General features: G+C 39.8%; 2 protein-coding genes across 5 annotated transcripts in view; both read right to left on the bottom strand.

The window, feature by feature from the left end:
- The window catches only part of C5H2orf42 (chromosome 5 C2orf42 homolog), a 37,482-nt gene extending 14,219 nt beyond the window's left edge, over nt 1-23,263 (bottom strand). Inside the window, exons 1-6 of one of the 4 annotated variants that reach the window (XM_043468954.1) lie at nt 21,174-22,447; nt 9,085-9,362; nt 7,781-8,615; nt 6,963-7,073; nt 1,546-1,650; nt 136-240 (exon numbers count right to left, since the gene is read on the bottom strand). In XM_043468954.1, coding sequence (XP_043324889.1) covers nt 136-240; nt 1,546-1,650; nt 6,963-7,073; nt 7,781-8,603 — 1,144 coding nt within the window. In that variant the 5' untranslated portion in view covers nt 8,604-8,615; nt 9,085-9,362; nt 21,174-22,447. Of the gene's footprint in view, nt 1-135; nt 241-1,545; nt 1,651-6,962; nt 7,074-7,780; nt 8,616-9,084; nt 9,364-21,173 lie in introns of those variants that run through there. The other 3 variants (XM_043468953.1, XM_043468956.1, XM_043468957.1) reach the window with 3 other exon arrangements.
- Nucleotides 23,264-24,070: 807 nt separating this feature from the next.
- Nucleotides 24,071-27,996, bottom strand: part of TIA1 (TIA1 cytotoxic granule associated RNA binding protein) — a 37,200-nt gene continuing 33,274 nt past the window's right edge. The window contains exon 13 of the mRNA XM_043468967.1: nt 24,071-27,495. Coding sequence (XP_043324902.1) covers nt 27,462-27,495 — 34 coding nt within the window. The 3' untranslated portion in view covers nt 24,071-27,461. The remainder of the gene's footprint in view (nt 27,496-27,996) is intronic.

Raw genomic sequence — 27,996 nt, 5'->3', positions numbered from 1 at the left:
TCTATCCCCTTGTGGTCCAGTGCCCTCTAGACTGAAGCCCAATTACTTTTTTTTTCAAAACAGAGTAGAGCTATACACAACCACTTTAATTTCTCTGACTTTCAGCAACAGCACAGTTAGATGACCAATACTTACCATCAAACTGATAGTGCATGGTTTGATGGATGCGTTCTGTGACACTGGCCAGCCAGTCTTGGAAGGATAAGGTCACTTGTGCCTCATCTAACAGCTGACCACAGGCTAGGAAAAAAACAAACAACTTTTCATTAATTTTTATCTTTTCTTACAGAATTTAACAGTTAACTGAACTCTGAAAAAGCTAAGGAATTTATACTATATAAAAGAGCAACAAGTCAAAATTCAATGACAGTAGGTAAATTAAGGGAAATGGAATACCGCAGGGATTTTCTTTTTAAAAAATTCATCTAAAAAAAATAAACATCTAGAGAAAGGAAAAAAAAAGAAATAGAAAGCTCTGAGAGACTAATGGGTTTAAGACTATTAACCACAGAAAGTTCGCAGCCTTTCAACATCAAACTGCAAACTGAAGAGTGGTTGGTTTAGAGCCATTAATTGACCAGATTCCTGATGAGTATGTCTATATACTGACCTACCATTCTGTTTCTTCTCCTGAAATGTCTTCACGTGTCTGAAGTATATATCCCCTTTTATAAAGATATAAAGATGTCGAAACTACTATTCATTTAAAATTAAAATTCTCATAGGTAAAAGAATCTAATGATAAGCTGGATTAAAAGCTATTTTCTTTTTTCTTTGTATCAAAGTGATACTTTTAATTTGTTTACTTCCTGACCTTCTACAAACGTTTGTTCTTGGAATGTGTAAGTTCTTAATTAGTTAATTGAGATTTGGTCTTGTACAATTTGCTGACATGACTGAAGCGATTTAGCATGCACACACATATGCACCATCTGCTATTTATGTATTTATTGGTCTTGTCTTCAAAACCAAAGTGTGAGCGTAGGGATAATGTCTAATTTTTAATCACCCAGCCAAATTATATGAGAGTAAAGAAGATGTTGATCCCCAAACATACAGGCTTAACTCTTCTGCACAGAAAAGTGACATATATATATATTTATAAGTTATGTTCAAATCAAGTCATTCTGACTCAAAAATTCAGAATAATAGTCCTGCTACGTCCTTTCAGTGTTTTCAAATTTCACTAATTTTGTATTTCTTAACAAATATTTATCATTGTATAACTGTAAAATATGTTTCTTCTTCAGTTTTGAACCACCTATAACAACTGCATGTGGGTAATGAGCAACAAAAATAAAATATTCTACAATATCCATGATACTAAAGCATGTCAGTAATTTTTGTTGCATTTGTTATTTAAAAGACAATTTGGTTGTGAACCTGTTTTGAGGCAGTGGGAGGGATAGCACGGATCTTGACCTCGGTGCCTGCTATTGTTTATCTTGGGGGACAACATGCAACATTTCATGTGATTATATTGCTCTGGGCTTATTTAGGATAATTTTCCACCTCTTTACCCTATTCTGGGGAAGGGTCACTTACCCTGCCTTTTTAATGAAGAAGCAACCACAGGCTTTTTCAGGCCACTTTTCCTTAGATTACTGCTCACTGCATCTGGAGGTAGCAGGGAACTGTTTGTCTGTGCACCTAAACCACAATCATCATAGTTTTTAATAAGATGTCTGCAGAGTATAAATCAATTCAACATTAATTTCTGAAGTCTAAAACATATATATAAATATATAAAAAGTCTATGCTAATTTCTACATTAGCTTAGCTTCAGTTTGTAAAAGGAATTAGCATTAGCCTTTATATATAACATTTAAAGTGTCTTACACTCTTCATAGGAAGTTGGAGGGAGGACTAGAAGTGAAAGGAAGGAAAGAAATTCACCCTTTGTTCCACCTCTCAGACAATCACTATCAATTTTCTGGTGAAGTAGTGTCCATTTTCGTTTTTATAAATAGTTTATTTTGCTGGTTTTGTGATTTTAAGGACCTATAATCACATCCGCCTTCATAGATCACTGCCTTGTCGTGGCAAAGGGGCTTGCATAACTCAGTGAAGCTATGAGCCATGCTGTGCTGGGCCACCGAAGACCAATGGGTCATAGTGGAGAGTTCTGACAAAATGTGTTCCACCGGAGGAGGGAATGGCAAACCATTCCAGTATTCTTGCTGTGAGAACCCCATGAACTGCACAAAAAGGCAAAAACGAAAGATGAGCTCCACCCCCCCTTGCTCCCCGCCACCCCTGAGGTCTGAAAGCGTCCCCTATGCTACTGGGGTAAAGTGGAGGGCAATCACTAATAGCTCCAGAAAGAATTAAGCAGCTGGGCCAAAGCAGAAATGATGATCAGTTGTGGATGTGACTGGTGATGGAAGTAAATCCGATGCTGTAAAGAACAGTATTGCATAGGAACCTGAAATTTTAGGTCCATGAATCAAGGTAAATTGGATGTGGTCAAACAGAAGATGGCAAGAGTGTTGAACATCGACATTTTAGGAATCAGCGAATTAAAATGGATGGGAATGGGCAAATTTAATTCAGATGACAATTATATCTACTACTGTGGTCAAGAATCCCATAGAAGAAATGCAGTAGCCCTCAAAATCAATGAAACTGTCCGAAATGCAGTACTTGGGTACAGTCTCACAAATGACAGAATGATCTTGGTTCATTTCCAAGGCAAACCATTTAACATCACAGTAATCCAAGTCTATACCGCAACCACTGACACTGAAGAAGCTAAAGTTGACCAGTTCTATGAAGACTTATAAGACCTAGAACTAACACACACACAAAAAGATGTCCAATTCATCATAGGGGATTGGAATGCAAAGATAGGAGGTCAAGAGATACCTGGAGTAACAGGCAAGCTTGGCCTTGGGAGTACAAAATGAAGCAAGGCAAAGGCTAAGAGAATTCTGCCAAGAGAATGCACTGGTCACAGCAAACACCCTTTTCCTACAACACAGAGATGACTTTACACATGGACATCACCAGATGGTCAATACTGAAATCAGACTGATCACATTCTTTGCAGCTGAAGATGGAGAAGCTCTATACAGTCAGCAAAAACAAGACCTGGAGCTGAATGTGGCTCAAATCATCAGCCCCTTATAGCAAAATTCAGGCTTAAACTAAAGAGAGCAGAGAAAACCACTAGGCCATTCAGGTACAACTTAAATCAAATTTCCTGTAATTATACAGTGGCGGTGATGAATAGATTCAAGAGATTAGTTTTGGTAAACAGAGTGCCTGAAGAACTATGGACGAAAGTTTGTAATATGGTACAGGAGGCATGGACCAAAACCATCCGCAAGAAAAAGAAATGCAAAAAGGCAAAGTGGTTGTCTGAGGAGACCTTACAAATAGCTGAGGAAAGAAGAGAAGCAAAAAGCAAGGGAGAAAGGGAAAAGTATACCCAACTAAATGCAAAGTTCCAGAGAATAGCAAGGAGAAACAAGGAGTGAGAGTGAAAGTCATTCAGTCGTGTCCGATTCTTTGTGACCCCATGGACTATACAGTCCATGGAATTCTCCAGGCCAGAATACTGGAGTGGGGTAGCCTTTCCCTTCTTCAGGGGATCTTCCCAACACAGGGATCAAACCCAGGTCTCCTGCATTGCAGGTGGATTCTTTAGCAACTGAGCCACCAGGGAAGCCCAAGAATATTGGAGTGGGTAGCCTTTCCCTTCTCCAGCGTATCTTCCCGACCCAGGAATCGAACCAGGGTCTCTGGCATTGCAGGCTATTCTTTACCAGCTGAGCTACCAGGGAAGCACACAGAGAAACAAGAAGGCCTTCTTCAATGAACAATGAAAATAAATAGAGGAAAACAACAGAATGGGAAAAGACTAGAGGTCTCTCCAAGAAAATTGGAGATATCAAAGGAACATTTCCTGCAAAGATGGGCACAACAAAGGACAAAAACAGTATGGACCTAATAGAAGCAGAAGAGATCAAGAAAAGATGGCAAGAATACACAGAACAACTGTATAAAAAAGATCCTATTGATCCAGATAACCACGATGGTGGTTATCTAGAGCCAGACAACCCAAAGCGTGCAGTCAAGTGGGCCTTAGGAAGCACTGCTGCCAATAAAACTAGTGGAGGTCATGGAATTTTAGCACCACTATTTAAAATCCTGACAGATGATGCTATTAAAGTGCTGCACTCAATATGTCAGCAAATTTGGAAAACTTAGCAGTGGCCACAGGACTGGAAAAAGTCAATTTTCATCCCAATGCCAAATAAGGGCAGTACTAAAGAATGTTCAAGCTACCAGACAATTGCACTTACTTTCCATGCTAGTAAGGTTATGCTCAAAATCCTTCAAGCTAAGCTTCAGCAGTACTTGAATCAAGAACTTCCAGATGTACAAGCTGGGTTTAAACAAGGGAGAGGAACCAGAGATCAAATTGCCAACATTCGCTGGATCATAGAGAAAGTTAAGGGAATTCTAGAAAAACATCTTCTTCTGCTTCATTGACTATACTAAAGCCTTTGACTGTGTAGATCATAACAAACTGTGGAAAGCCTTTAAACAGATGGGTATACCAGACCACCTTACCTGCCTCCTGAAAAACCTGTATGCGAGTCAAGAGCAACAGTTAGAGCCTTACATGGAACAACTGAGTGGTTCAAAATTGAGAAAGGAGTACAACAAGGTTGTATATTGTCACTGTGTTTATTTAACTTATATGTAACGCACATCATGCACAATGCAGGGCTGGATGAGTTGCAAGCTGGAATCAAGACTGCTGGCAGAAATATCAACAACCTCACATATACAGATGATACCACCCTAATGGCAGAAAGTGAAGAGGAACTAACGAGCCTCTTGATGACGGTGAAAGAGGAGAGTGAAAAAGCTGGCTTAAAACTCAGTATTGAAAAAATGAAGATCAGGGAATCTAGTCCCATCACTTCATGGCAAATAGAAGGGGAAAAGGTGGAAGCAGTGACAGATTTCCTCTTCTTGGGCTCCAAAATCACTGTGGATGGTGACTGCAGCCATGAAATTAGAAGACAACTGCTTCTTGGAAGGAAAGCTATGACAAACCTAGACAGTGTACTAAAAAGCAAAGACATCACTTTGCTGACAAAGGTCCATAAAGCTATGGTCTTTCCAGTAGTCATGTGCAGATGTGAGAGTTCGACCAGAAAGAAGGCTGAGTGCTGAAGAATTGATGCTTTTGAAACTGTGGTGCTGGAGAAGACTCTTGAGAGTCCTTTGGACAACAAGGAGATCAAACCAGTCCATCCTAAAGGAAATCAATCCTGAATACTCATTGGAAGGACAGATGCTGAAGCTCTAATACTTTGGCCACCTGACATGAACAGTGGACTCATTGGAAAAGACCCTAATGCTGGGAAAGATTGAAGGCAGAAGTAGAAGAGGGCGACAGATGATGAGAAGGCTGGATGGCATCACCGACTCGATGGACATGAACTTGGGGAAACTCCAAGAGAAGGTGATGGACAAGCAGGCCTGGCAAGCTGTAGTCCATGGGGTCGCAAAGAGTCGAACAACAACAACGATTACACCAGGATTACCAGATTTAGCAAAAAAATTTTTTTTAATTTCAAATAATTTTTTATTGTAAATATGTTCCAAAGATTACATGGGAAATACTTACACTAAAAAAATTATTCACTGTTTGTATGAAATTCAAATTGAATTGAGTATTCTGTACTTTATCTGGCTACCTGAGTGACCTAACATTTCTACAAAGTCCTTACAGTCATTTTTAATGGCTGCCTGGCATTCTATCAAGTGGTTTGTTTAACTATCCCTAGTGGTTGGACCTTAGTTGTTTCTAATTGTTCATTACTATAAACAAATACCCAATGAGCATCTCTGGACAAAATGTTTTTCCTATATCAAGGATTATTTCCTTTAAAAAAGATTATTTAAAAGTAGAATTACTGAGTTACAGGGTATAAAATTTTTTTTTTTTAATTTCAAGTTTTCTCGGAAAGACTCATAAGTAAACATTTAACCACAATCTCTGCTCTATATTGCTGCCAGAACTCTCTCTCAAAAACACAGAAATAACCAAGTTGCTGTCTCTCCATCTTTCTCCAACTTCCCAGCACCTAAACTATGCACAACCACTTGACCCACCTCCAGCAATATGCCCTCTATGGATAGGAACATTTTTCAAGGTTCTTAACAAATACTGCAAACTACTTTTACAAATGATTAAAGCAAATTACACTACATTAGCCACACTGAAGAGGCCAATTTGCCTGTGGCCTCATCATGTAAAAAAAAACTTTGCTAACTTGGCATCCAAAAGTATCTTGTTTTAATTTTGTATTTATAAAACATTTGCATTTCTCTCTTCACTAGTGAGTCTGGAGTCTGGTCCACATGTGCAGACCAGGTAATATTTTCCTTTCATTCAGAGTCTAGGTTTTTTTTAACACTTATCAACTATGATACTTTAGCATTTTCACATTGATTTATATGAGTCCTTAACTGACACTGATACATTTGAATTAAAAAAGAAAAAAAATGCACATATAATGCCACCTGCTGAAAATGTAGAAAACAAACTATATTTCTAAAGTATCATGGAAAATATAATTAAACACTATCACAAATTTTTAAACAAACACCTATCAATGAAAACTTTGTAAGTAAAAAAAAAAAAAGAAAAAAGAAAACTTCGTAAGTCTATCCTAAGGCAGATTAAGGTGTAAAACTGGTCTGAAAATGATTCAGGGATGAACAAACGTATCAATAATACAAGCAGAGTTTGAGTGGATCTTATACTTGGCCAACAGAACCAACTCTTAGCTTGACAAAGAATTATCAATAAGGGTAAAAGTTTTTTCAGAAAACAACATTACCTCTTATATTTGCTGAGATTCAGTGAAACATATAAAACACAGTAAAATAATATCTAAAGGTCACACCACCAACAAACAAATGAAACAGCTTCTCACCAGATACTTCCTCCTTTTTCCTCTTCTTTGGCTTAGAGGCCGTAGACTCACAAGCTGATACTGGTGATTCTGAATGGCAACCTAACTGGGGCACAATAATCTCCTTTAGACCTAAAATATAATAAATTTCTGAATTATTAATACTATCTATGAATAACTATGGGTCCCAACCTAGAGAAAAATTAATTTCTAAAAAATCCAAATCCCCAAAACAAATTATAGCTTGACTGCCTGCTTTAAAATCAGTTCCTTTAAAGAACTCCCCAAATATATGTTCTTGTTCATGGGCCATTAATGTGATAAAAGGTTCTACAGAGAAACATAAAACAAAAAATTTGGGAGTTGCTGCCAGCTAAAGATCATTCAGAAATGAAAATAAAAGCACAAGATGAAAATGTTAAAAACAACATAAGTCTTGATGTAGAAACTTTAAAAGATTTTTTGAGCAAGGTCCTAGTTTTCCCCATCTTCAAACATAAGTAACAAGCAAGCGAGACAAAATATAAGGTACTTGTTGTTTGTTCTTTGTTTTTACTAACATAGGGCATCTGTAGAAAAGTAAAAAATCAAAGCAAAGCTAACTTTGCTTGATTCATTGTCTCAATGAAAACGCCCAAGTTTCTTGATCATTAATTTCAACCAACCAACCAACCTTCATGCAAGTGTGCTGACTGAAATTAAAAGGAGGAATGCTTTTCATTGGATTTATCTAGCAACTGCTTCTGAAGGTTGCTAGGACAATCTCCAAATGCCATCAGTGGGACTCTTTCACTGCCGTTTTAGAAAAACAGAGTAAATGTGTCAACCACACCACCTACCGCTGGAATCAAAGTTTAGGAAGTCTGAGAATTCCTGAGCCAATGTCTCGTCACTGGCAAAGGCACAGATGCAAGCAAAGAAATGAATGCATCTTGGGACCGCCTCATCCTTGGAAGCATTCGACTTGTGTGACTTTAGAGTCTGGCAGGAGCAGAAGAAACGGCGTTCAGGCAAGCTTTTGGCACCGATTTTCTGCACAAAGGATGTATGTAAATACCCCAAACTATGCTTCTGGCTTGCTTTGCATTTCACCACCAAAATGTTTTTAGTAATCCTCTGTACAAGGGGACCTGTGGGTTCCGTGGCCAACTGCCAGATGGTTTGCTTGGTTTCTGGGGAGGCCTGCATGGCATTTAGGACCGAGCTCTTTAGAGTCAGAGGGGTGGCCTCTGCCTGGCAGTTCACTGCCAGCTTGATGTGCTGGCACTGGTTCTCCACAACGCCCTGGGTGGCAGCTTTCAGGCATGAGGGGACATAACACCGGCCAGAACTCAGCTGAGTGATGATGGTCCCATCCACCGTCTGGATGGTTGTCTCTGAAACACCTAGCTCCACAAAGCATCGGTAATCAGGGCCCCGGTCTCTTTGCCGCACTGAGTAGACTTGCAGATCGGAGCCTGTGATGATTTTGACAGCTTCAACACTAGGCTGCTTCCGGGCACCGTACCGGAAAATGGTTCCACATGTCTTGTTCTTACAGCTCAGTCCCCGGGTTCCATTGTATGTGCCACATCGGGGACACTTTCTGATCCCCCTCAACGTGGCCTTCCCCAGATCAGATAAGAAAGCTGGAACTTTGGTCCTTAGAGAGTTTGGTTCCATTTTTCACAGGTTCTAGAGAAGACAATAAGCTCATCAGCCTGAGTATACATGCACAAACACACACACAGTTAAAATCACTTACAATATCTAGTACAGAAAGTAAAATGAAAAGAAGCTATCCACTATTTTCAAACTGTACCCTCAAAGAAAACATCCATTTAAACCCTCAAATAAAATAAAAGTGTAGGAAACTTTGCCTTTTGCATCTCTCTACTTTTTAAGGCCTAATGTAATAACTGAAATATTTCTCAAGATTCAGTCTTGTTTTATACAACAAGCTAGATTAGTTAACCTAATCTTTTTTTGACCACACCAAGGGATCAATGGCAGTGAAAGCAGAGTCCTAACCACTGGACTGCCAAGGAATTCCCTAGCTAACCTGATTTCAACATGCACAGATGTTTGACTTGAGCGACTGGAGAATGGGAAAGATAAGTTCTTTCTCTTCCACCATTCCCCACAAAACCCAGACCAATCTTACCTGTATCAATTGCCAGAGTATCCCGAAAACAGTATAACCTGAATTCATAAGACCTAAAGGGTGTTTCATTAGTTTGTGATGATCATAGAGGACAAGTGAAGATGCAACAATTTGCAGAGTGAAAAACACTGTTTAACTCAAGTCTTCTGAAGTTTGAACTCTGTGGTGTAACAATGGAGACATTCTGCCTCCTCCTTCTGGGCCAGCCAATGGCAAAGCTCATGCCCAGTGTTCCATAGTCAAAGATTCCCACTGCCCTAAGTGGAGACCATGGCAGCCTGTAAGTAAAACAGGAAAAAACTATTAAAGTTATACAAAGAGTGACTCTTTCCTTTTAGAAGAGGAAAGTCTTTCACAAATATTTGAGAAATATTTGATAGAAATTATCATGGTTGTTTTATACTTCCAATCACAAGAAGGTAAAACAGTGTTAATGTCATTACACAGGGAGCTTTCAAAAACACCTAGAGCCAGGGATATAAATAGTTGGACACTCAGCCTTCCTAACAGTAATGCACGGCATTTTTAGAGCACTTTATGCTTTTCAACGTGCTTTTACATTCATTATTTCATTTGAACCTCACCATATTAGTGTCTCATTGGAGCCAAACAACAATGGCTTTTCAGATGAAAATCAAAAAGTTAAGTAACTTGCCTGAGGCCACCTATCAAAATCAGCAGTGTGGTTGCCACTAACCCAGTGTCTGCTAAAAAGAATGTGAATCTCTGTTTCTGATTTCCCCCCAACATTATGAAAAATTTCAAACATATAAAAAAATAGAATTTACAGTCAACCTTCATATACCCACCCACTAGATTATAAAATTAACCTTTTACTATATTTGTTTATTACATATCCATTTTTTCATCTATCAATCCCTTTCATATTTCAATGAATTTCAAAGTAAGCTGCAGGTATCAGCAGCGTGCATATTATTAACTAAAGTTTAATATTTTTAATGCTTTTTAAAAAGGTAAATCTGCTTATGATTTTGAAGTAAGGTGTGAGCTTTGCTTTTGCTCTCTGACCCCAAAGAACAGTCTTTTTCTCCCCCCCAGGTGTGTTGCTGTGTGAGGGCTTTCTCGAGTCGCTGTGCATGGGCTTACTTGCTTGCTTGCCCCGGAGCATGTGAAATCTTCCCAGACCAGGGATCGAACCCATATCCCCTGCATTAGCAGGTGGATTCTTAACTACTGGACCACCAGGGAAGTTCCCAAAGAATGGTCTTGATAAAAGACTCTCCTTTCACATCTTCTCTAGTCCACTAATTAACAAATTGAAAAGTACAAATAAGAAGTCTAGGAATGCCTACATTGTGGTGCTAAGAACTAACCCCCCATGTAATATCTGCTGAGTGAATGAAGTTTTGTGAAATATGACTGATAGCAGGGTTTCTCCACTTTGGCACCACAGACATTTAGGGCTGGATACTACAGGGAGGGAACACCCATCAGTAGAAAATTAGATTAAACACTTACTGAGCATGGCTTTACCCACCTGAGCAAGACTATTTCCCCCACAGCCAGTCCTTCCTATCAGGAAGCTTGCACAAACCTCTTATCCTCATCCATCAGAAGGCAGACAGAATGAAAACCATAATCACAGAAAACTAACCAAACTGATCACATGGATCACAGCTTTGTGTAACTTAATGAAACCATGAGCCATGCTGTGTAGGGCCACTCAAGACAGATGGGTAATGGTGGAGAGTTCTGACAAAACATGGTCCACTGGAGAAGAGAATACCAAACCACTTCAGCATTCTTGCTTTGAGAACCCCATGAGCAGTATGAAAAGGCAGAAAGATGTAATGCTGAAAAATGAAGTCCCCAGGTCAGTTAGGGGTTCAATGTGATACTGGAGAAGAGCAGATAAATAGCTCCAGAAGGAATGAAGAGGTTGAGCTGAAGTGTAAACGACACCCAGGTGTAGATGCATCTGGTAGTGGAAGTCAAGTCCGATGCTGTGAAGAACAACGTGGCATAGGAACTGGAATGTTAGGACCGTGAATCAAGGTAAATTGGATGTGGTCAAACAGGAGATGGCAAGAGGGAACATCGACATTTTAGGAATCTGAACTAAAATGGATGGGAATGGGCAAATTTAACTCAGGTGACCATTATATCTACTATTGTGGGCAAGAATCTCTTAGAAGAAATGGAGTAGCCCTCATAGTCAACAGAAGAGTTCAAAATGCAGTACTTGGGTGCAGTCTCAAAAACGACAGAATCATCTTGGTTTGTTTCAAGGCAAACCATTCAATATCACAGTAATCCAAGTCTATGCCCCAACCACTCATGCCAAAGAAGCTGGAGTTGACCAGTTCTATGAAGACCTACAAGACCTTCTAGAACTAACACTAAAAAAAGATGTCCTTTTCATAATAGGGGAATGTAATGCAAAAGTAGGAAGTCAAGAGATACCTGGAGTAACAGGCAAGTTTGGTCTTGGAGTACACATGAAGCAGGGCAAAGGCTAACAGAGTTTTCCTGAGAGAACGCACTGGTCATGGCAAACACCCTCTTCCAACAACACAAAAGACAACTCTACACATGGACATCACCAGATGGTCAATACTGAAATCAGACTGATTATATTCTTTGTGGCCAAAGATGGAGAAGCTTTACACAGTCAGCAAAAACAAGACCAGGAGCTGACTGTGGCTCATATCATGAACTCCTTATTGCAAAATTCAGACTTAAATTGAAGAGAGTAGGGAAAACCACTAGGCCATTCGGGTATGACCTAAATCAAATCCCTTATGATTATACTGTGGAAGTGACAAATAGATTCAAGGGATTAGATCTGACTGAGTGCCTGAAGAATTATGGATAGAGGTAACACTGCACAGGAAGTGGTAACCAAAACCATCCCCAAGAAAAAGAAATGCAAAAAATGCAAAGTGGTTGTCTGAAGAGGCCTTTCAAATAGCTGAGAAAAGAAGAGAAGCGAAAGGCAAAGAAGAAAAGGAAAGATACATCCATCTGAATGCAGAGTTCCAAAGACTACCAAAGAGAGATAAGAAAGCCTTCTTAAGTGAACAATGCATAGAAATAGAGGAAAACAATAGAATGGGAAAGACTAGAGATCTCTTCAAGAAAAAGGGAACATTTCATGCAAAGATGGGCACAATAAAGGACAGAAACAGTATAGACCTAACAGAAGCAGTAGATATTAAGAAGAGATAGCAAGAATACACAGAACTATACAAAAAAAAGGTCTTAATGACCTGGACAACCACAATGGTGTGATTACTCACCTAGAGCCAGACATCCTAGAGTGTTAAGTGGGCCTTAGGAAGTATTGCTAAGAACAAAGCTAGTGAAAGTGATAGAATTCCAGTTGAGGTATTTCAAAACCTAAAAAATGATGCTGCTATAGTGCTGTACTCGATATGCCAGCAAATTTGGAAAACTCAGCAGTGGCCACAAGACTGGAAAAGGTCAGTTTTCATTCCAGTCCCAAAGAAGGGCAAAGCCAAAGAATGTTCAAACTACTGCACAGTTGCATTCATTTCCCATGCTAGCAAGGTAATACTCAAAACCCTTCAAGCTAGGCTTCAACAGTACGGGAATGGAGAACTTCCAGACATACAAGCTGGGTTTAGAAAAGGCAGAGGAACCAGAGATCAAATAGCCAACATCTGCTGGATCATAGAAAAAGCACAGGAATTCCAGAAAAACATCTACTTTTGCTTCATTGACCACCCTAAAGTCTTTGACTGTCTGGATCACAACAAACTGTGGGAAATTCTCAAAGAGATGGGAATACCAGACCACTTTATCTGCATCTGAGAAACCTGTGTGCAGGTCAAGCAGCAACAGTTAGAACTGGACATGGAACAACAGACTGGTTCAAAATTGGGAAAGGAGTACGTCAAGGTTGTCCTCTGCTTATTTAACTTATATGGAGAGTACATCATGTGAAATGCCAGGCTGAATGAAGCACAAGCTGGAATCAAGACTGTTGGGAGAAATATCAATGACCTCAGAAATACAGATGACACCATCGTTATGGCAGAAATCAAAGAGGAACTAAAGAGCCTCTTGATGAAAGTGATAGAGGAGAGTGAAAAAGCTAGCTTAAAACTCAACATTCAAAAAACAAAGATCAAAAAAAAAAAAAAAAACCAACACAAAGATCATGGCATCCGGTCCCATCACTTGATGGCAAATGGATGGGGAAACAATGGAAACAGTGACAGGCTTTTTATTTTTGGGGGCTCCAAAATCACTGCAGATGGTGAGTGAAGCCATGAAATTAAAAGATGCTTGCTCCTCAGAAGAAAAGCTATGACCAACCTAGACAGCATATTGAAAAGTAGAGACATTACTTTGCCGACAAAGGTCCATATAGTCAAAACTATAGTCTTTTCATCATGAACAGATGTAAGAATTGGACCAGAAAGAAGGCTGAGTGCCTAAGAATTGATGCTTTCAAACTGTGATGCTGGAGAAGACTCTTGAGAGACCCTTGGACAGCAAGGAGATCAAATCAGTCAATCCTAAAGGAAATCAACCCTGAATACTCATTGAAAGGACTGATGCTGAAGCTAATGCTCCAATGCTTTGGCCACCTGATGTGAAGAGCTGATTCACTGGAAAAGACCCCGATGCTGGGGAAGACTGAGAGCAGGAGGAGAAGGGGACGACAGAGGATGAGATGGTTGGGTGGCATTAAAGACTCGATGGACATGGGTTTGAGCAAATGCTGGGAGATAATGAAGGACAGGGAAGCCTGGCATGCTGCAGTTCATGGGGGTCACAGAGAGTCGGACACAACTGAGCAACAACAACTATTATGGGGGGCTATCCTGTGTGTCTTAGGATGTTTAGTAGCGTCCCTGGTCTCCACCACTAGATGCCAGTGGCAGTCACCGTGCCCTCCCCAAGTTATAAAAAACAAAAAAGTCTCCAGGCATTGCTAAATGTCCTCTTGGGGGGCAAAGTCACCCCTTTAAAAACAGCTAGACACATTAGCCTGTTTACACAGCATTTCCTTCTGAGGTCAATACACTTTTTTGGTAGGTATTCTCAATCAGTCAAACTCGGGTTCTTGGAAAGAATGTTGTTCCAAAGCTGATTATCTCTATGACCAAATCTTTTAAATTCTGAGCTTCAGATTTCTTTATATATAAATCAATTTTAAAATTACACTGATGATGATTTTCATATTATTATTAAAGTGAAAAAACAGAACAACTTTGCTCATTAAGGGAGGAACTATTTGCCAGTTATAGTTTATTTTGTAAATAAATCATTTAAGTCTATGATCTTGCAAAAGCAGACTAAAGAGCTAATGACCCTTTTACGCCCTGCTTTCACTACCACTACCCCCACTTGCCCCTCCACCCCACATATCCTCACTTTTCAAGAGTAAATACAGTTAACAGGCTGGCATATATCCATCAGACTATTTTCTGTGTTTATGAATAAATAAATATATATATATACACATGTGGGATTTTGGTTTTAGAAAAATTGAGTTATATTATACTCAATGTCCTCAAGTTTGCATTCTTAATATTTTACCACAGTTGAACCATCTCTACCAATGAGTTTTAGTTCTAGACAATGTTGCAATTAACATCTTAAACACTGACTTTAGTATATAGGTGCAAGTATTTCAGTAGGCAAGATTCTGAACATTGTTCCTAGTTTTCTTAATTTATTGGGTACAGAATAAAATTTTATTGGGAGAAAGAAGTCTGACTTCTAAAAATGTTATTATTGTCTTATTCATCCTATCTCACTTTCTGTACTCAAATACATTCCAAGCAGATAAAACATTCAAACACAAGAAAATGGAACCATCAATACACTAGAACAAAAAGAGTAGGGAATTTTTTCTTAAAATATTTTTTAAGGATATCAGATTGAAGATGGCCTACATGACACAAAATCCAGAATCCAGAAAATAGTAAACATTAAATCTAGAAATGATTATTTTTCCTATTTATCAGTGTTTTTTTTAAAACTTCTTTATTGAGGTATATTTTATATACCATAACATTCACCCATTTTAAGTGTAAAATTCAGTAATATTTATTGTTTATAGAGTTGGGTATCCATCATGACAATTAAGTTTTAGAACACTTCTATCACCCCATAAAAGAGCCCTCTTGCCTTCTGGAGTCAATCACCATGCCCACCTTTAGGTAATCACTAACCTTCTTTCCGTCTCTATAGATTTACCTTTCCTGGACACTTCATATAGATGGAATCATACAATATGTGGCCTTTTATGTCTGGCTTCTTTCACTCAACATAATGTTCTCAAGGTTCTACCACACTGTAGCATGTATCAGTACTTCATTCCTTTACACTGCTGAATGGCATGCCACTGTATGGCTACATCATTTTGTTTATCTATTGATCACCTTATACATACTTGGACCGCTTCCACTTCAGGGTTATCATGAACAATACTGTCGAGCACATTAACATGCAAGTCTTTGTGTAGACAACTGTCTTCATTTCTCTTGGGTAGAAACCAAGAATTAGAATTACTGAGTGGTAGGGTAATTTTACATTTACCTCAATAAAGAAGTTAAAAAAAAAAGAACTGATAAATAGGAGTAGTCAGACTTCCCTGTAGCTCAAGTGGTAAAGAATCTGCCTGCAGTGCAGAAGAACAGGGTTTGATCCCTGGGTCAGGAAGTTCCTCTGGAGAAGGGAATGGCAATCCACTCCAGTATTCTTGCCTGGAGAATCCCATGGAAAGAGAAGCCCGGCAGGCTACAGTTCGTGGGGTCACAAAGAGTCGGACACGACTGAGTGACTAACACTTCAGGGCAAGTTTAAATGTAACGTTTTAAGAAACTGCCAAAATGTTTTCCAAAGTGACTGTACCATTTTACATCGCACCAGCACCATTATACATTCTCACAAACTTTCTCCATTTCCTGGCCAACATGTGTTATTGTTTCCTTGGTTATGGCCATTAGATTATAGTGGGTGTGAAGTGGTACCTCACTGTGGTTTTTACTGCATCTCCCTAGTGAATAATGATGTTGGCAACATTTCACATGCTTATCTAGTCATATGTCTATCTCTTTGGGGAATTAACTATTCAAATAATTGACCCAGTTTAAAATTATGACTCATTTGATTACATGAAAATGGCATTTTTCTTTATGGAAAAAAGTACCTTAGACTAAGTTCAAAGATGAAAACAAACTAAGCAACCAAAGCAGTGGAAGACTTATACTGTGAAAACTACAAAACATAACTGAAAGAAATTAAAGACCTAGAAAATGGAAAGGGATCTTTTCATGTTCATGAACCAGAAGAGTTGATCTTATTAAGATGGCACTACTCTTCAACTGATCTACAGATCCAATGTAATGTATTCCTATCAAAATCCTAGATACCTTTTTTTGCAGAAATAGACAAGATGAGCCTAAAATTCATACAGAAATGCAAGGGACCTGGAAGAGCCAGAAAAATCTTGAGAAAGAACAAAGTAGAAGGACTCTCACTTCCTGATTTCATAATTTACTACACAGCAAATTAAGACTGTGGATAGAGAAGGAACAAATACTGTATTACATCACTGACATGTAGAACCTAAAAAAACTAAACTCATAGAAGTAGAATGGAATGGTAATTGCCAGGGGCCTAGGGCATTGGAGAAACTGGGTGATGTTAGTGAAAGGGTACAAACTTTCAGTTTTAAGACGAATAAGTTCTGGGAATCTAACGTACAGCATAGTTACAGCGGTTAAGAATCCACCTTGAATGCAGGGGACATGGGTTCAATCCCTAGTCCAGAAGATTTCACACACTGTGGGGCAACTAAGTCGGTGTGCCACAACTACTGAGCCCATATTCTAGAGCCTGTGAGCCACAGGCTGTGCACCCTAAAGCCCTTGCTTTGCAAGAAGACAAGCCACCAGAACGAGTAGCCCATAGAGCGCAGCTAGAGAGTAGCCCCTGCTCACTGCAACTAGAGAAAGCCTGGGAGCAGCAATGAAGATACAGTGCTTTGAAATCTTTATTCCAAAAAGAATAAATGATTTTGAAAAAAGAAATGGTAATTATGTGAAGTGATGGAAGCATTAGGTAATGTTGTAGTGGTAATCATTTTGCAATGTAAGTGGGTTTCACTTTAAATTTACACAATGTTATATGTCAACTACATCTCAATAAAATTGGGGGGGAAATGACAATGTGACAATAGACCTACAGATAGATATAGAAACCAATGAAATAGTATTGAGAATTAAAAAGTAAACTCTCTCATTTATGGTCAGTTGATGTTCAGCAAGAATGCCAAGATCCATTAGTGGATAAAGAACAGTCCCACCAACAAATGGTGCTGGAACAATACATAGCCACCTGCAAAGGAATGAAGTTGGATCCCTGTTTCACACTGTATATAAAAGTTAATCCAAAATGGATCGTAGACATAAATGTAAGAGCTAAAACTATAAAACTCTTAGGAAGAAATACAGGCATATATCTTCATGACCTTGGAATAGGCACTGGTATCTTAGATATGATACCAAAAGCCTGAGTGACAAAAGAAAAGAATAGAAAAATTGATCTTAATCAAAATTAAAAACAACTGTGCTTCAAAGGGTGCCTCAAGAAAGTAAAAAGATAATGCACAGAATGGGAGATAATGTTTGCAAGTCATATATAAGATAAAGGGCTTGTATCCTGAATATATAAAAACATTTATAAGTTAACAGTAAAAAGACAAATAACCCAATTTTAAAATGAGCCAATGATATGAATGGACATTTTTCCTAAGAAGATATACAAAGAGCCAATAAACACATGAAAAGATGTTCAAAAATCATGCCATTAAGGAAATACAAATCAAAACGAGATGCCATTTCACCAAGATGACTAAAAAAATACAGACAATAAATAATGATAAAGAAAAATTGGAACCTTCATACATTGTTGAGTGTTATAAAATGGTGCAACCACTTTAGAAAATTGGTGGTTTTGTACACAATGCTCATTGTAGTAGTATTTATAAAAGCCAGAAAGTACAATCAATCCAAATGTCCATCAACTGATGAATGGGTAAACAAAATGTGATATATCCATACAATGGAATACTATTTGGCCATAAAAGGTAATGAAGTTCTGATACATGCTATGGCATGGATGAATGAACCTTGATATACTATGCTACATGAAAGAAACCAGACATAAGAAGCCGTACATTGTATGATTCCATTTAAACGAAACATCCAGAATCAACAAATGCATAGAGACAGATGAGTGGTTGCTAAGGTCTGAGGGGAATGGTGGGGATTACAAATGACTGCTAATAAGTGTGACATTTCTTTATGGGGTGATGGAAGGTTGCATTACTCTGTGAATATACTAAAATCACCAAATTTAACATTTTAAAAGGGTGAATTTTATGTTATATGATTTAATTTCAATAAATATGCCACTAAAAACAAAAGGATAAAATTGAAAATCAACAAGGTCCTACTGTATAGCACAGGGAACTCTACTCAATACTTTGTAATTACCTGGATGGGACAAGAATCTGAAAAAGAGTGGATATATGTATGTGTATATATATGTGTGTGTGTCTCTGCGTGTGTGTGTGTGTGTACAGAATCACTTTGCTGTGCACCTGAGACACAGGACTGTAAATCAACTATATTCTAAGATAAAGTAAAAATTATATTTAATGGGAAAAGAGAAATATTTGAAATGCAAATAACAAAGGGCTAATTTCCTAAAATAAGAGATTTTACAAATCAATAAAAAAGAAGCAATCCCACTAGAAAAATGAGTAAAGGGCACGGAAAGACATCTTGTTAAAAAAAAAGAAAAAAATTTTTTTCTGGTGGTGTGGCTTGTGAGATCTTAGTTCCCCAACCAAGGATTGAATCCAGGTCCTCAGAAGTGGCAGAACAGAGTCCTAACCACCAGGGGATTTAAAAAAAAAAAAAAAAAAAGTTTTAAATGTCCAAAACTCAACCCTGAAATAAGCAAGAAGCAAATTAAAACAGGACTTCAGCAAAGTGACAAAAAGATGTTATCACAGGAGGATGTGGAGAAACACACTCTGCATTGTTGGTAGGAATGTAAACTGCAATATTGTCTTCAAAGGGATGTAAATAAAATAAAACACACTTTCACAATTCCACTTTTAAGATTCTATGAGTTCAAGTCTCACATGAACATGAAACATGCACAGGGGTACTCCATGCAAGGTTGTCCATAACTGCACGAGAACAGAAACAATCTAAGAGCTAACTAAATAAATCATGGTGTAACTATAAAATATGCTACCATAGAACCATTAAAAAGTATCAGATCTATATGTATTGATAAGGAACAAATATCAAGATACACTGTGGAGTGAAAAAAAAGGTATAAAACTTTATGTTTAATGTGATACTCTTGGTTTAAAAGAGAAAAATGGAAACAGGGAAGACACACGCCTATATAATGTATTGCCTCAGAAGAAGTGACTGGGGACTTGGGAAATGGAAAGAGGGAGGGATATGCACATTTCACTGTTTTGTAACATCTGAATTTTAAACTTGTACTAGTATCACTTAGGATTCCCAGATGGCTCAGTGGTAAAGAATCCGCCTGCCAATCAATATAAGAGATGCAGGACATGAGGGTTTGATCCTTGGGTCAGGAAGATCACCTGGAGGAGGAAATGGCAACTCACTCAGTATTCTTGCCTGGAAAACCCCATAAACAGAGGAGCCTGGCAGGCTGCAGTCCAAGGGGACACAGAGTCAGACACGACTTAGCAACTGACCACGAGTATTACCTCTTACAGAAAGCATACATGAACAAGTAACACAGTTTGTAAGTGAGACGGATAGAGTAGGATAATTAGTTAAGTTTAGAAATCCCGCTATATTTTAGTATAATTTACCAGCCTTTTGCTAATATACAAATGACTTAATTAGCACCAGGACAGTCCCAGTTAGGCCAGAGACGGTCAAAGGAGGAACTAATGATGTAAGCCCTGATGCTGGTCCAAGAATGGGGAAGAAGGTGGTCTTCTCTCCTCCCCACTTCTCCTGTGATTATAAAAATGCAGCCCTATTGAACAGTTCTCAGGGTTGTGCTCCCTTGCTGGCCTGCTTGTCTTTTATCTCTCACAAGCCTCCTATGCTAATAAACTCATTCTTTACCGGCCACTTTGCCTCACACTTAACTCTCTGAGCTTCACTAAGTCCTGACACTATTGAACGGTTTTAATTAAAAGATCAACATAGTGAGTTCCCATTTCCTCCTAAGTCAAGTCCGATTGAGTTTTGGCTGAGCCCCACCTGAGAAGGAATGCAGATTCATAAAGAATCTGTATTTGAGCTCTGCCTTAAGAAGGGTCTCCTTTTCCGGGCAAGTTTTCTGAACAGCCTCCTCGGATGGTGTACAGGGACGGGCTGGAAGAGCTACCCCACGAACACTCCCCGTGGTGGCGGGCTTTCAGCCGTGTGCCATTTGGCTGTAGAGCTATATTCAGTTCGCTGAACGCTGTTTAATTCTTGTGAAGCACAGTAAGTGAACGAGCACCATGAATAAAACATACACTTGCTAACATTTATTGAGTACAAGTAAGCCCTTCCCATGCATTTACTCATGGAATGCTCACCATGATACTTTGAAACAGGTATTATTTTACCAGTGGCCCAGAGAAAGCAGGGATTTGATTCCTGTTCCTCGGCCAGCCTCTAGATAATCTAAGGTGAGTCTGGAATCTGCTGGACTCTTTGTCAACCAGAAAAGAGAGGAAGGGGCAAGACTAGAGCCAGAACTCTCAACTTCAGGTCCAGGGTGCTTCCGTTTGCCCTGCGCTACCTCGGAACACCGGAGAAAGGCCAAGATTCCCCCGTCACCCGGCCGGCGAGTCCCGCACCTTCTACCTGGCTTCCAGGACGCAGCCCGCCCCCAGCCGCATCACCCGGGAACCTACTTCCCGGCATCCTCCCCGTGCGACCGCTCACTTCCGGTCCTAAGTAGGCCCGAGTAGAAGCATCACTCGGCCAGCACCCTGCTCTTGGGAAACGCTATCCGCCGGGATTCCCGGCTGTACGCCCTTGTCCCACTGTCGCCCACGCCTTCGGTCAACACAGTCCCCTTACCTGCCCTGCGCCCCCCACCCTGCGGCCCCAGGCTCCCACGCTGATGACCGCCCTCACCTCCTCTCTCTTCGCCTGCCGCGGCCTTTTACAAACGCGGCCAAACTGTTCGCTGTAACGACAGTCGTTATTGGTCAGAGCCGCCCCGCCTCAGTTCGCGTTGTCTGACGGGAGTTGTAGTTTCCTCCTCCTAGAGGCAGCGGACAATCGCTGCGGAATCAAGTGGTGGAATCTGCTCCTACCAGGCGGTTGTACCACTTAAGATTTTTTTTGGCTATGGCAAGAGTGCTCTGGACAACTCTGCTGGTACTGGAAGGCACAGACAATTCTAGGGCTGGTCATGGCTATTTCGGGCCTGAGTGAGTCCTGTTTCTGAGTAGAATTCCATCCGTCATTGATGCAAGTCTTAGATTTTCTATATTTTTAGCAATGTCGGCTGCGATTTAGTGTTTTGTCAAGGGAGTGTTGTCCACCAAAGTATTCGCTGTTTCTATCACTTGTGTGTTTGTATCAAGTTATTTTTTCTCCCTTAATTATACTGACGTATTACTTGAACGTTTTCCCTTAGAAGGGGTTGGAATTGAGTTGAGTTTCGGCATGACCTAGTTTTGGTCCATGGAATTGCACAGAATAAATCTACATACTCTTTGTTGACAATAGCTGCTGAGTACCAATGTGTTAAGGGTGAGGCTTGCATGTATTGAAAAACCCCGGAATGAGATTTCCTGCACCTTTAGCCTTCATCCTGCTACTTATTAATCTTTGCACTGTGGACTGGTCGCCTGAGAACTGTCAAATGAAATAATACGAATAAATAAAAAGGTGAGAGCTGTGTTTGTTATATTCAAGGGCTTACTGAGGACTGTAGTCAATGAGACAGTCTCTCAGCTCTGAGGAAGTGATGTGAAGAGGTTGGGGGGAAGGCATAGCACATCTATGATTTTGGAGAAGGGGTATGTGCCATAAAGCACAAGTTGGTAGAGGGGTGTTTTTGGTGACAAAGCACAGGTATCTTAATGATTTTAGTGTTTTTCTAAGTATGGAAAGATGCAGGAAACTAGGTTCATAAATCTCCTGAAAATATCCATATGAAGTCCTATTCTCCCAATTTTTCCAGAGCACAGAGTGCCTTGTTTCTGATCTCCACCCTGAACTCCCTTCAAGGTGTGTTGAAGGTCAGTGACTGCAGTGGCTAATGACTTAATCCTTATAGAGCCAGATGGTGAGTGACATTCTTTAGCTGGCAGAACCTTAGTCTTCTTAACTATTAATAAGAGAAGAGGTCCCTTCAGTGATTAAGATTTGCTATGTTGTTTCTTAATCTGGAGGTAGGGTGAGAAGGGCACATTTTTTCTTTTCCACGAAATTTTTCCAATTTTGTCTTTCAAGATTTAAAATGATCATCAGAATATCCTGGATCGGGACTTCCCTGGCCGTCCAGTGGCTAAGAATATGCCTTCCAATATACAGGGGAGGTGGGTTAAATCTCTAATTAGGAAACTAAGATCCCACATGTCATGGAGGGACTGCATGACATTGCATGACACACTGCAACTACTGACCCACACGCCCTAGAGCCCATGTGCCACAAGACAGAAACCCATGCGCCACAACTAGAGAAAGTCCACAGTATACAATGAAGAGCCTGTGCAGCCAAAAAAAATTTTTTTTAAAGTATATCCTGGATCATCTAAATGATCACCTAATAATACGGTGGGCTTTCAACGTCTGGTTGTTGATATTAGTGTCAAGTGATTACACAAAGCAGTTGTTCTCAGTTGGGAGCACTGCTTACACATCTAGTAGATGCCATAGGTGACAGCCCTTACAACAAAGAATTATCTGGACCAAAATGTTAACAGTGTCACAACTGACTGTTGTAAAGGGAGTGTGTTTAAATTTTTTTCCAATGAAATTGCCCAAATGCATCCTAAGAGATCTGTGGGTTTTCAGCTGATACACATTATATGTTCCAAACAACCTCATTCTAAAAGAGGTTTCTTTCTTCCAAGCCAGGCACGCTGGGTTCTTCAATTCCTTCTTCAAATAAGGACTTTATACAAATAGGGGCCTTTATTTCAGTATGCTAATATTTTTTTACCCACTTCTTTCTTTCATTGTTTTATAGTATTTTTCTAATTGTCATAGGTTTGGGGTTTTTATTTTTCTTTCTTCTTTGGCTTTCCTGGGTCTTTGTTGCAGTGTGTGGGCTTCTCCTGGGGAGCATAGGTCCTAGGGTGGACGGACTCAGCAGTTGCCCCGTGTGGGTTTAGTTGCCCCTAGGCATGTGGGATCTTAGTTCCCTGACCAGGGATCAAAGCTGTGTCTCCTGCACTAGAAGGTGGATTCTTTTTTTTTTTAGAAGGTGGATTCTTAACCACTGGACAACCAGGTAAGTCCTGGAAATAATTAATTAATAAGGTAATAGTAGATAACCTTGTCTTCCTGACCTTAAGAATCTAGAGTTTCTCCATTTGCATGAGCCTAGCTTTCACTCTAATTATACTTAGTTCTTTAAGAAAGCTGTCTAGTTCAAAAGTATTGTTTTCAAAACTTCCTCTATTACTTTCAAAGATAAATGTTATCTTTCTCCTGCAACTTGTTTTTGTCACTTAACATAAGATACTATTATTCTTAAAAAAATATATATATTTTTTGGCTGTACTGGGTCTCGTTGCTCCAAGGGCATTTCTCTATTTGTGGCGAGTAGGAGCTTCTGATTGTAGTGCACAGGCTTCTCACTGTGGTGGCTTCTCTTGTAGTGGAGCACAGGCTCTAGGCGCATGGGCTTCAGTAATTTATTATTCAATATGCAATCACTATGTCTAAAAGTCCTTGGAGGTCAAAAAGACAAAAGGACATAAACAGAAAAGTCACAGAAAAGAAACACAAACAACCAATTACCATGGGGAAAAAAAAATCACTAACTTTACTTGCAATCAGGGAAATAAAAGAGATCATTTTACATGTCTCAGATTGGCAAAAATGAAAGCTTAATAACAATCAGCATTGGTAAAAGCAGGGCAAATGGGTGCTTTCAGACATTTTTGGTTGGAGTATAAAATGATACAACTTTTAAGAGGGCAATCTGACAATATGTATCATACAGTTTTTACACTTTACATTCTTTAATCCATCTCTCAATTCTAAGTATCCTAGAGAAATAGTACACACATGCACACAAACGCATTCTTGAACTGTTGTTCCAGTTTTTTATATAAAACAGAGGTATCTTTTTGTTGTGTATTTCCAAATGGGTGAACAGTAGAGGTTTTGTTTTTGGTGATCATTTACTTACCTTTGTGATTTATTCATAATTTATTGTCTTGAGATGTTAAAAAAATTATTGCTTTCTTAAACCCATCTGCTCCTTCCTCTCTGCTTCCTTCTCTTTACAGCCCACTAAATCAGGAAGGCAGTCTGCACTAGTTAAAACATCCCCACCTCCCACTCCCTAACCCACTGCATCCACATTTTGTTCATACTATTTCGCTGAAAGTGTTAGTTTTTAAAGTCACCAATTTCTTCTTTATTGCTAATCCAGTGAACACTTTTCCCTCTGCCACACCTGACCCTTGACTACTATTTCTTTGTTTCCTTCCTGATCTCTACCACATTATGGGCCTTCAGTATTTCTCCCCCATCAGGCAGCTCTCTTCCTCATTCTCCTTTGCAAGCGTAGCTGTCTCTGCCCCCTTCCATGCAGATAGACCTGAGTTCTGTCCTCAGTCCTCTTCTCACTCCACTGTCTCTCTGGGTGACTGCCAGTCCTTGGGCTGGATTACCACCTAAATGCTGATGGCTCCCATCTCTATTCCAGCCTGGATCTCCCTTCCAAATTCTACACCATTATCTATTGGATATTTCTACCTGAATGTCTTAGGTGCCTACACCCCATATTTTGGAAGGTAGATCTCACAGAATTGGCCCTGGTTTGGTCCTTTGGTTTTAGCTCTTATCACCTCACACCCAGTATTTTAGGTGGTAGTACTTACTATCAGCACACAGCAGAAAGCCATTTGTTTAAAATGAGATTGAGATAATTAAATCAATTAAATGATTTACTACCTACAGGGTATATATACTTGAAGAAAACAGTCACCAGCTTTTAATGGGGAACACAGGTTTTAAAGATATAATTGCATAAATATATAATTTAAAATTATGACAAATGCTCTAAGGAAAACTATAAGATGACTTGAGAGGCTCCTGATATAGATTGTGGGTAGAGAAAGGAAGAAGTTTTATAGGAAGAGACATTTAAGTGGAGAGCTGAAGACAAACAGCAGACAGACAAAAGGCATTCACACGGCAGGGTTCTGCAATGGGAGTCCTGATCCCCAATCCACCCTGCTATGCCTTGCTTTATGAAGCATTTCACCTGTGCCAGCCGGCTCACTATTAGGCTCTGCCAACAGAGGGAACTAGAGGAACACACAAGGCAATGACAGGAAGGAATGTTCCTTATGGGTTCTGGTTCAATCTTTGTATTCAGTGTGCAAGCCAATGGATCAGTGTACAGATGACACAGGGGTGCTCCCCTCAGTGGTTCTCTGGACCTGCCCCTGCTACACCCTCAGGCTACACTTTTCCTCACTTGCAGCTGCTTCTATGGCAGCTTTGGCTGCACCAGCCTGTAACATCCTCAAAGGCTGACAGATAAAATACAGGACACCATTAAACATCACATAACTTTTAGTATGTTTCATGTAATATTTTGGACTGTGCTTTCTCTTGCTAAATCTGGCAACCCTAGCTCCCTCACCCGGTGGACCATTTCTAAAGATCAACTCTGGCCAGTGGTAGGCAGCGTCTAAGGAATAGGTCTGGCCCACGCCTTCTGGTATGTTTCTTACCAGGCTGCAGGTTCCTGTGATAATCAAGCCTACTTTGAAGAGGTTAGAAACTTCAAGTGCTCTCCTGAACCCTTAGCTTCTGCACTGTCCACTCTGCTTAGAAGTAGTAGCTTTTATTTTTTTTGCACTTGCAATTTTTGGACTCCTTCTAGGGGTTAACCATTTTTCACTATTTACACTAAAATTTCCCTTTTCAAATTTTAGTGGTGGTCTCTGTCTTCTGGTGGGATTCTGATATATAAAGTGGCTTGCAGTGAAGTTGAGTAAGCACTTTAGAAGACAACTGCAGGCCGTATTAAAGATTTTGGTCGCTGTTCAGTTTCCCAGTCGTGTCTTTGTGACCCCCCATGGACTGCTGCATGACAGGCTTCCCTGTTTGTCACATCTCCTGGAGTTTGTTCAAACTCATGTCCACTGAGTCAATGATGCCATCGAACCATCTCGTCCTCTGTTGCCCCCTTCTCCTCCTGCCCTCAATCTTTCCCAGCATCATGGTCTTTTCCTAAGATTTTAGATTACATCCTAAATATAATATGAAGCAAAGACTTTCAAGAAGGGAAGAGTCATGATCAGATCTAAATTTATAAAAGATTCCTTTGGGCTTCTGATTCTGGCAGAAAGGTTAGCAGTCTGGTACCTGGATCTTTACCGTTCTCCTGGAAACCACAGGGAGCAATAAGGAAAACCTATGACCACCGACTCCCACAAACAGTATCTTAAGTGAAGCCAGGGATACAGAGAAAATTCAACACATTCCACATTGAGAAGAAGTGTGGTACTGGATGGGAGGCCAACTGAGTGCTGTAGGGGAAGGACAGGGAGTGAGGAGGGGGCCGGTAGTGGCAGACCTCAGAAATCACTTGCAAATATTCAGTCTGAGAGCCAACCCGTGAGTGGAGCCAGCCGTAGGAAGGACTGAACTAGCATGTGAGCACTGGAAGAGGCAGGGAGGGAAGATGTGTTAAGTGCCCAAAGGGTCCAGAGGAGATGTCTTTCAGAAAGCAAGTTAGGGGATCTCTTTGAAGTCAAGAGTTTTGTCACTTAATGGAGCACATGAAGGAATCAAGGGCGCTCAGCTGGCACAGAACTTCTGAACAGGGTCTCATCCCAGAGAGGAACCATGGCTACACTTTTAAGGAGACAATTCATTGTAGCCACAGAGAAGGGAGGCAAGAAACCCTGACAGGGTCTTTCCCCTTCCTCCTCCTGCTGGTACTTGGTCTAGAAAAAACCAACCATTTCAAATATGAATAAACAGAAAGGAGTAAGCACAGCATTTGTACCAAGACACTGTAATTAAAAATAAGAAAGACAGCAAAACTTACCCAGAGTTTCCCCGGAGAAAACTCACAAGAAAATGTTCCCATAAAGCAGTTGAAAATAGTACACTGACATTTCCAGTGTAAATTTTAAAAATCTAATGAAGCAAATGCAGCTAAGAAATACAAGAATTCAGGGAAGAGCTGTCCCTAAAGTGAAACAGAAATTGGTAGAATTTAGGAAACAGAAAAAAAAAATTTTTTTTTTCCCCAGAAATGAAGGTTACATTAAAAGGAACACAAGTGAGTCAGGATACCACAGGAAGCACATTAAGGAACAGAGATTAGAGATGAGAAACGCAGGGACTTCCCTGGCGGTCCAATGGTTAAGACTCCATGCTTCCAAAGCAAGGGACGCGGGTTCGATCTTTGGTCAGGGAACTAAGATACTGTATGTCACGGGGCCAAAAAAGAAAAGCAAATGAAAAGATAAAAAATAATTAAGAACAAATGATAGAAATCAATGACAGGCAGAGGAAATCCAACATACAATTGGAGTTGCCAAAGAAAACCAAAGCAGTGGAATAGTACAAATATTTATGAATATAATTCAGGAAAACAAGAAATATTAGCTTGGTACATGTACTTGGCTCAGGGAATGTTTCTTTTCTTACACAATGTTTTCCCTGGCTTGTCTCTTCCCATTTGCCT

Source organism: Cervus canadensis, chromosome 5 (genome assembly GCF_019320065.1).
Source record: "Cervus canadensis isolate Bull #8, Minnesota chromosome 5, ASM1932006v1, whole genome shotgun sequence".
Classification (NCBI taxonomy): Eukaryota; Metazoa; Chordata; class Mammalia; order Artiodactyla; family Cervidae; genus Cervus; species Cervus canadensis.
Note: the sequence above shows the minus strand (reverse complement) of the source record. Positions and strands in the feature narration are given on the sequence as shown.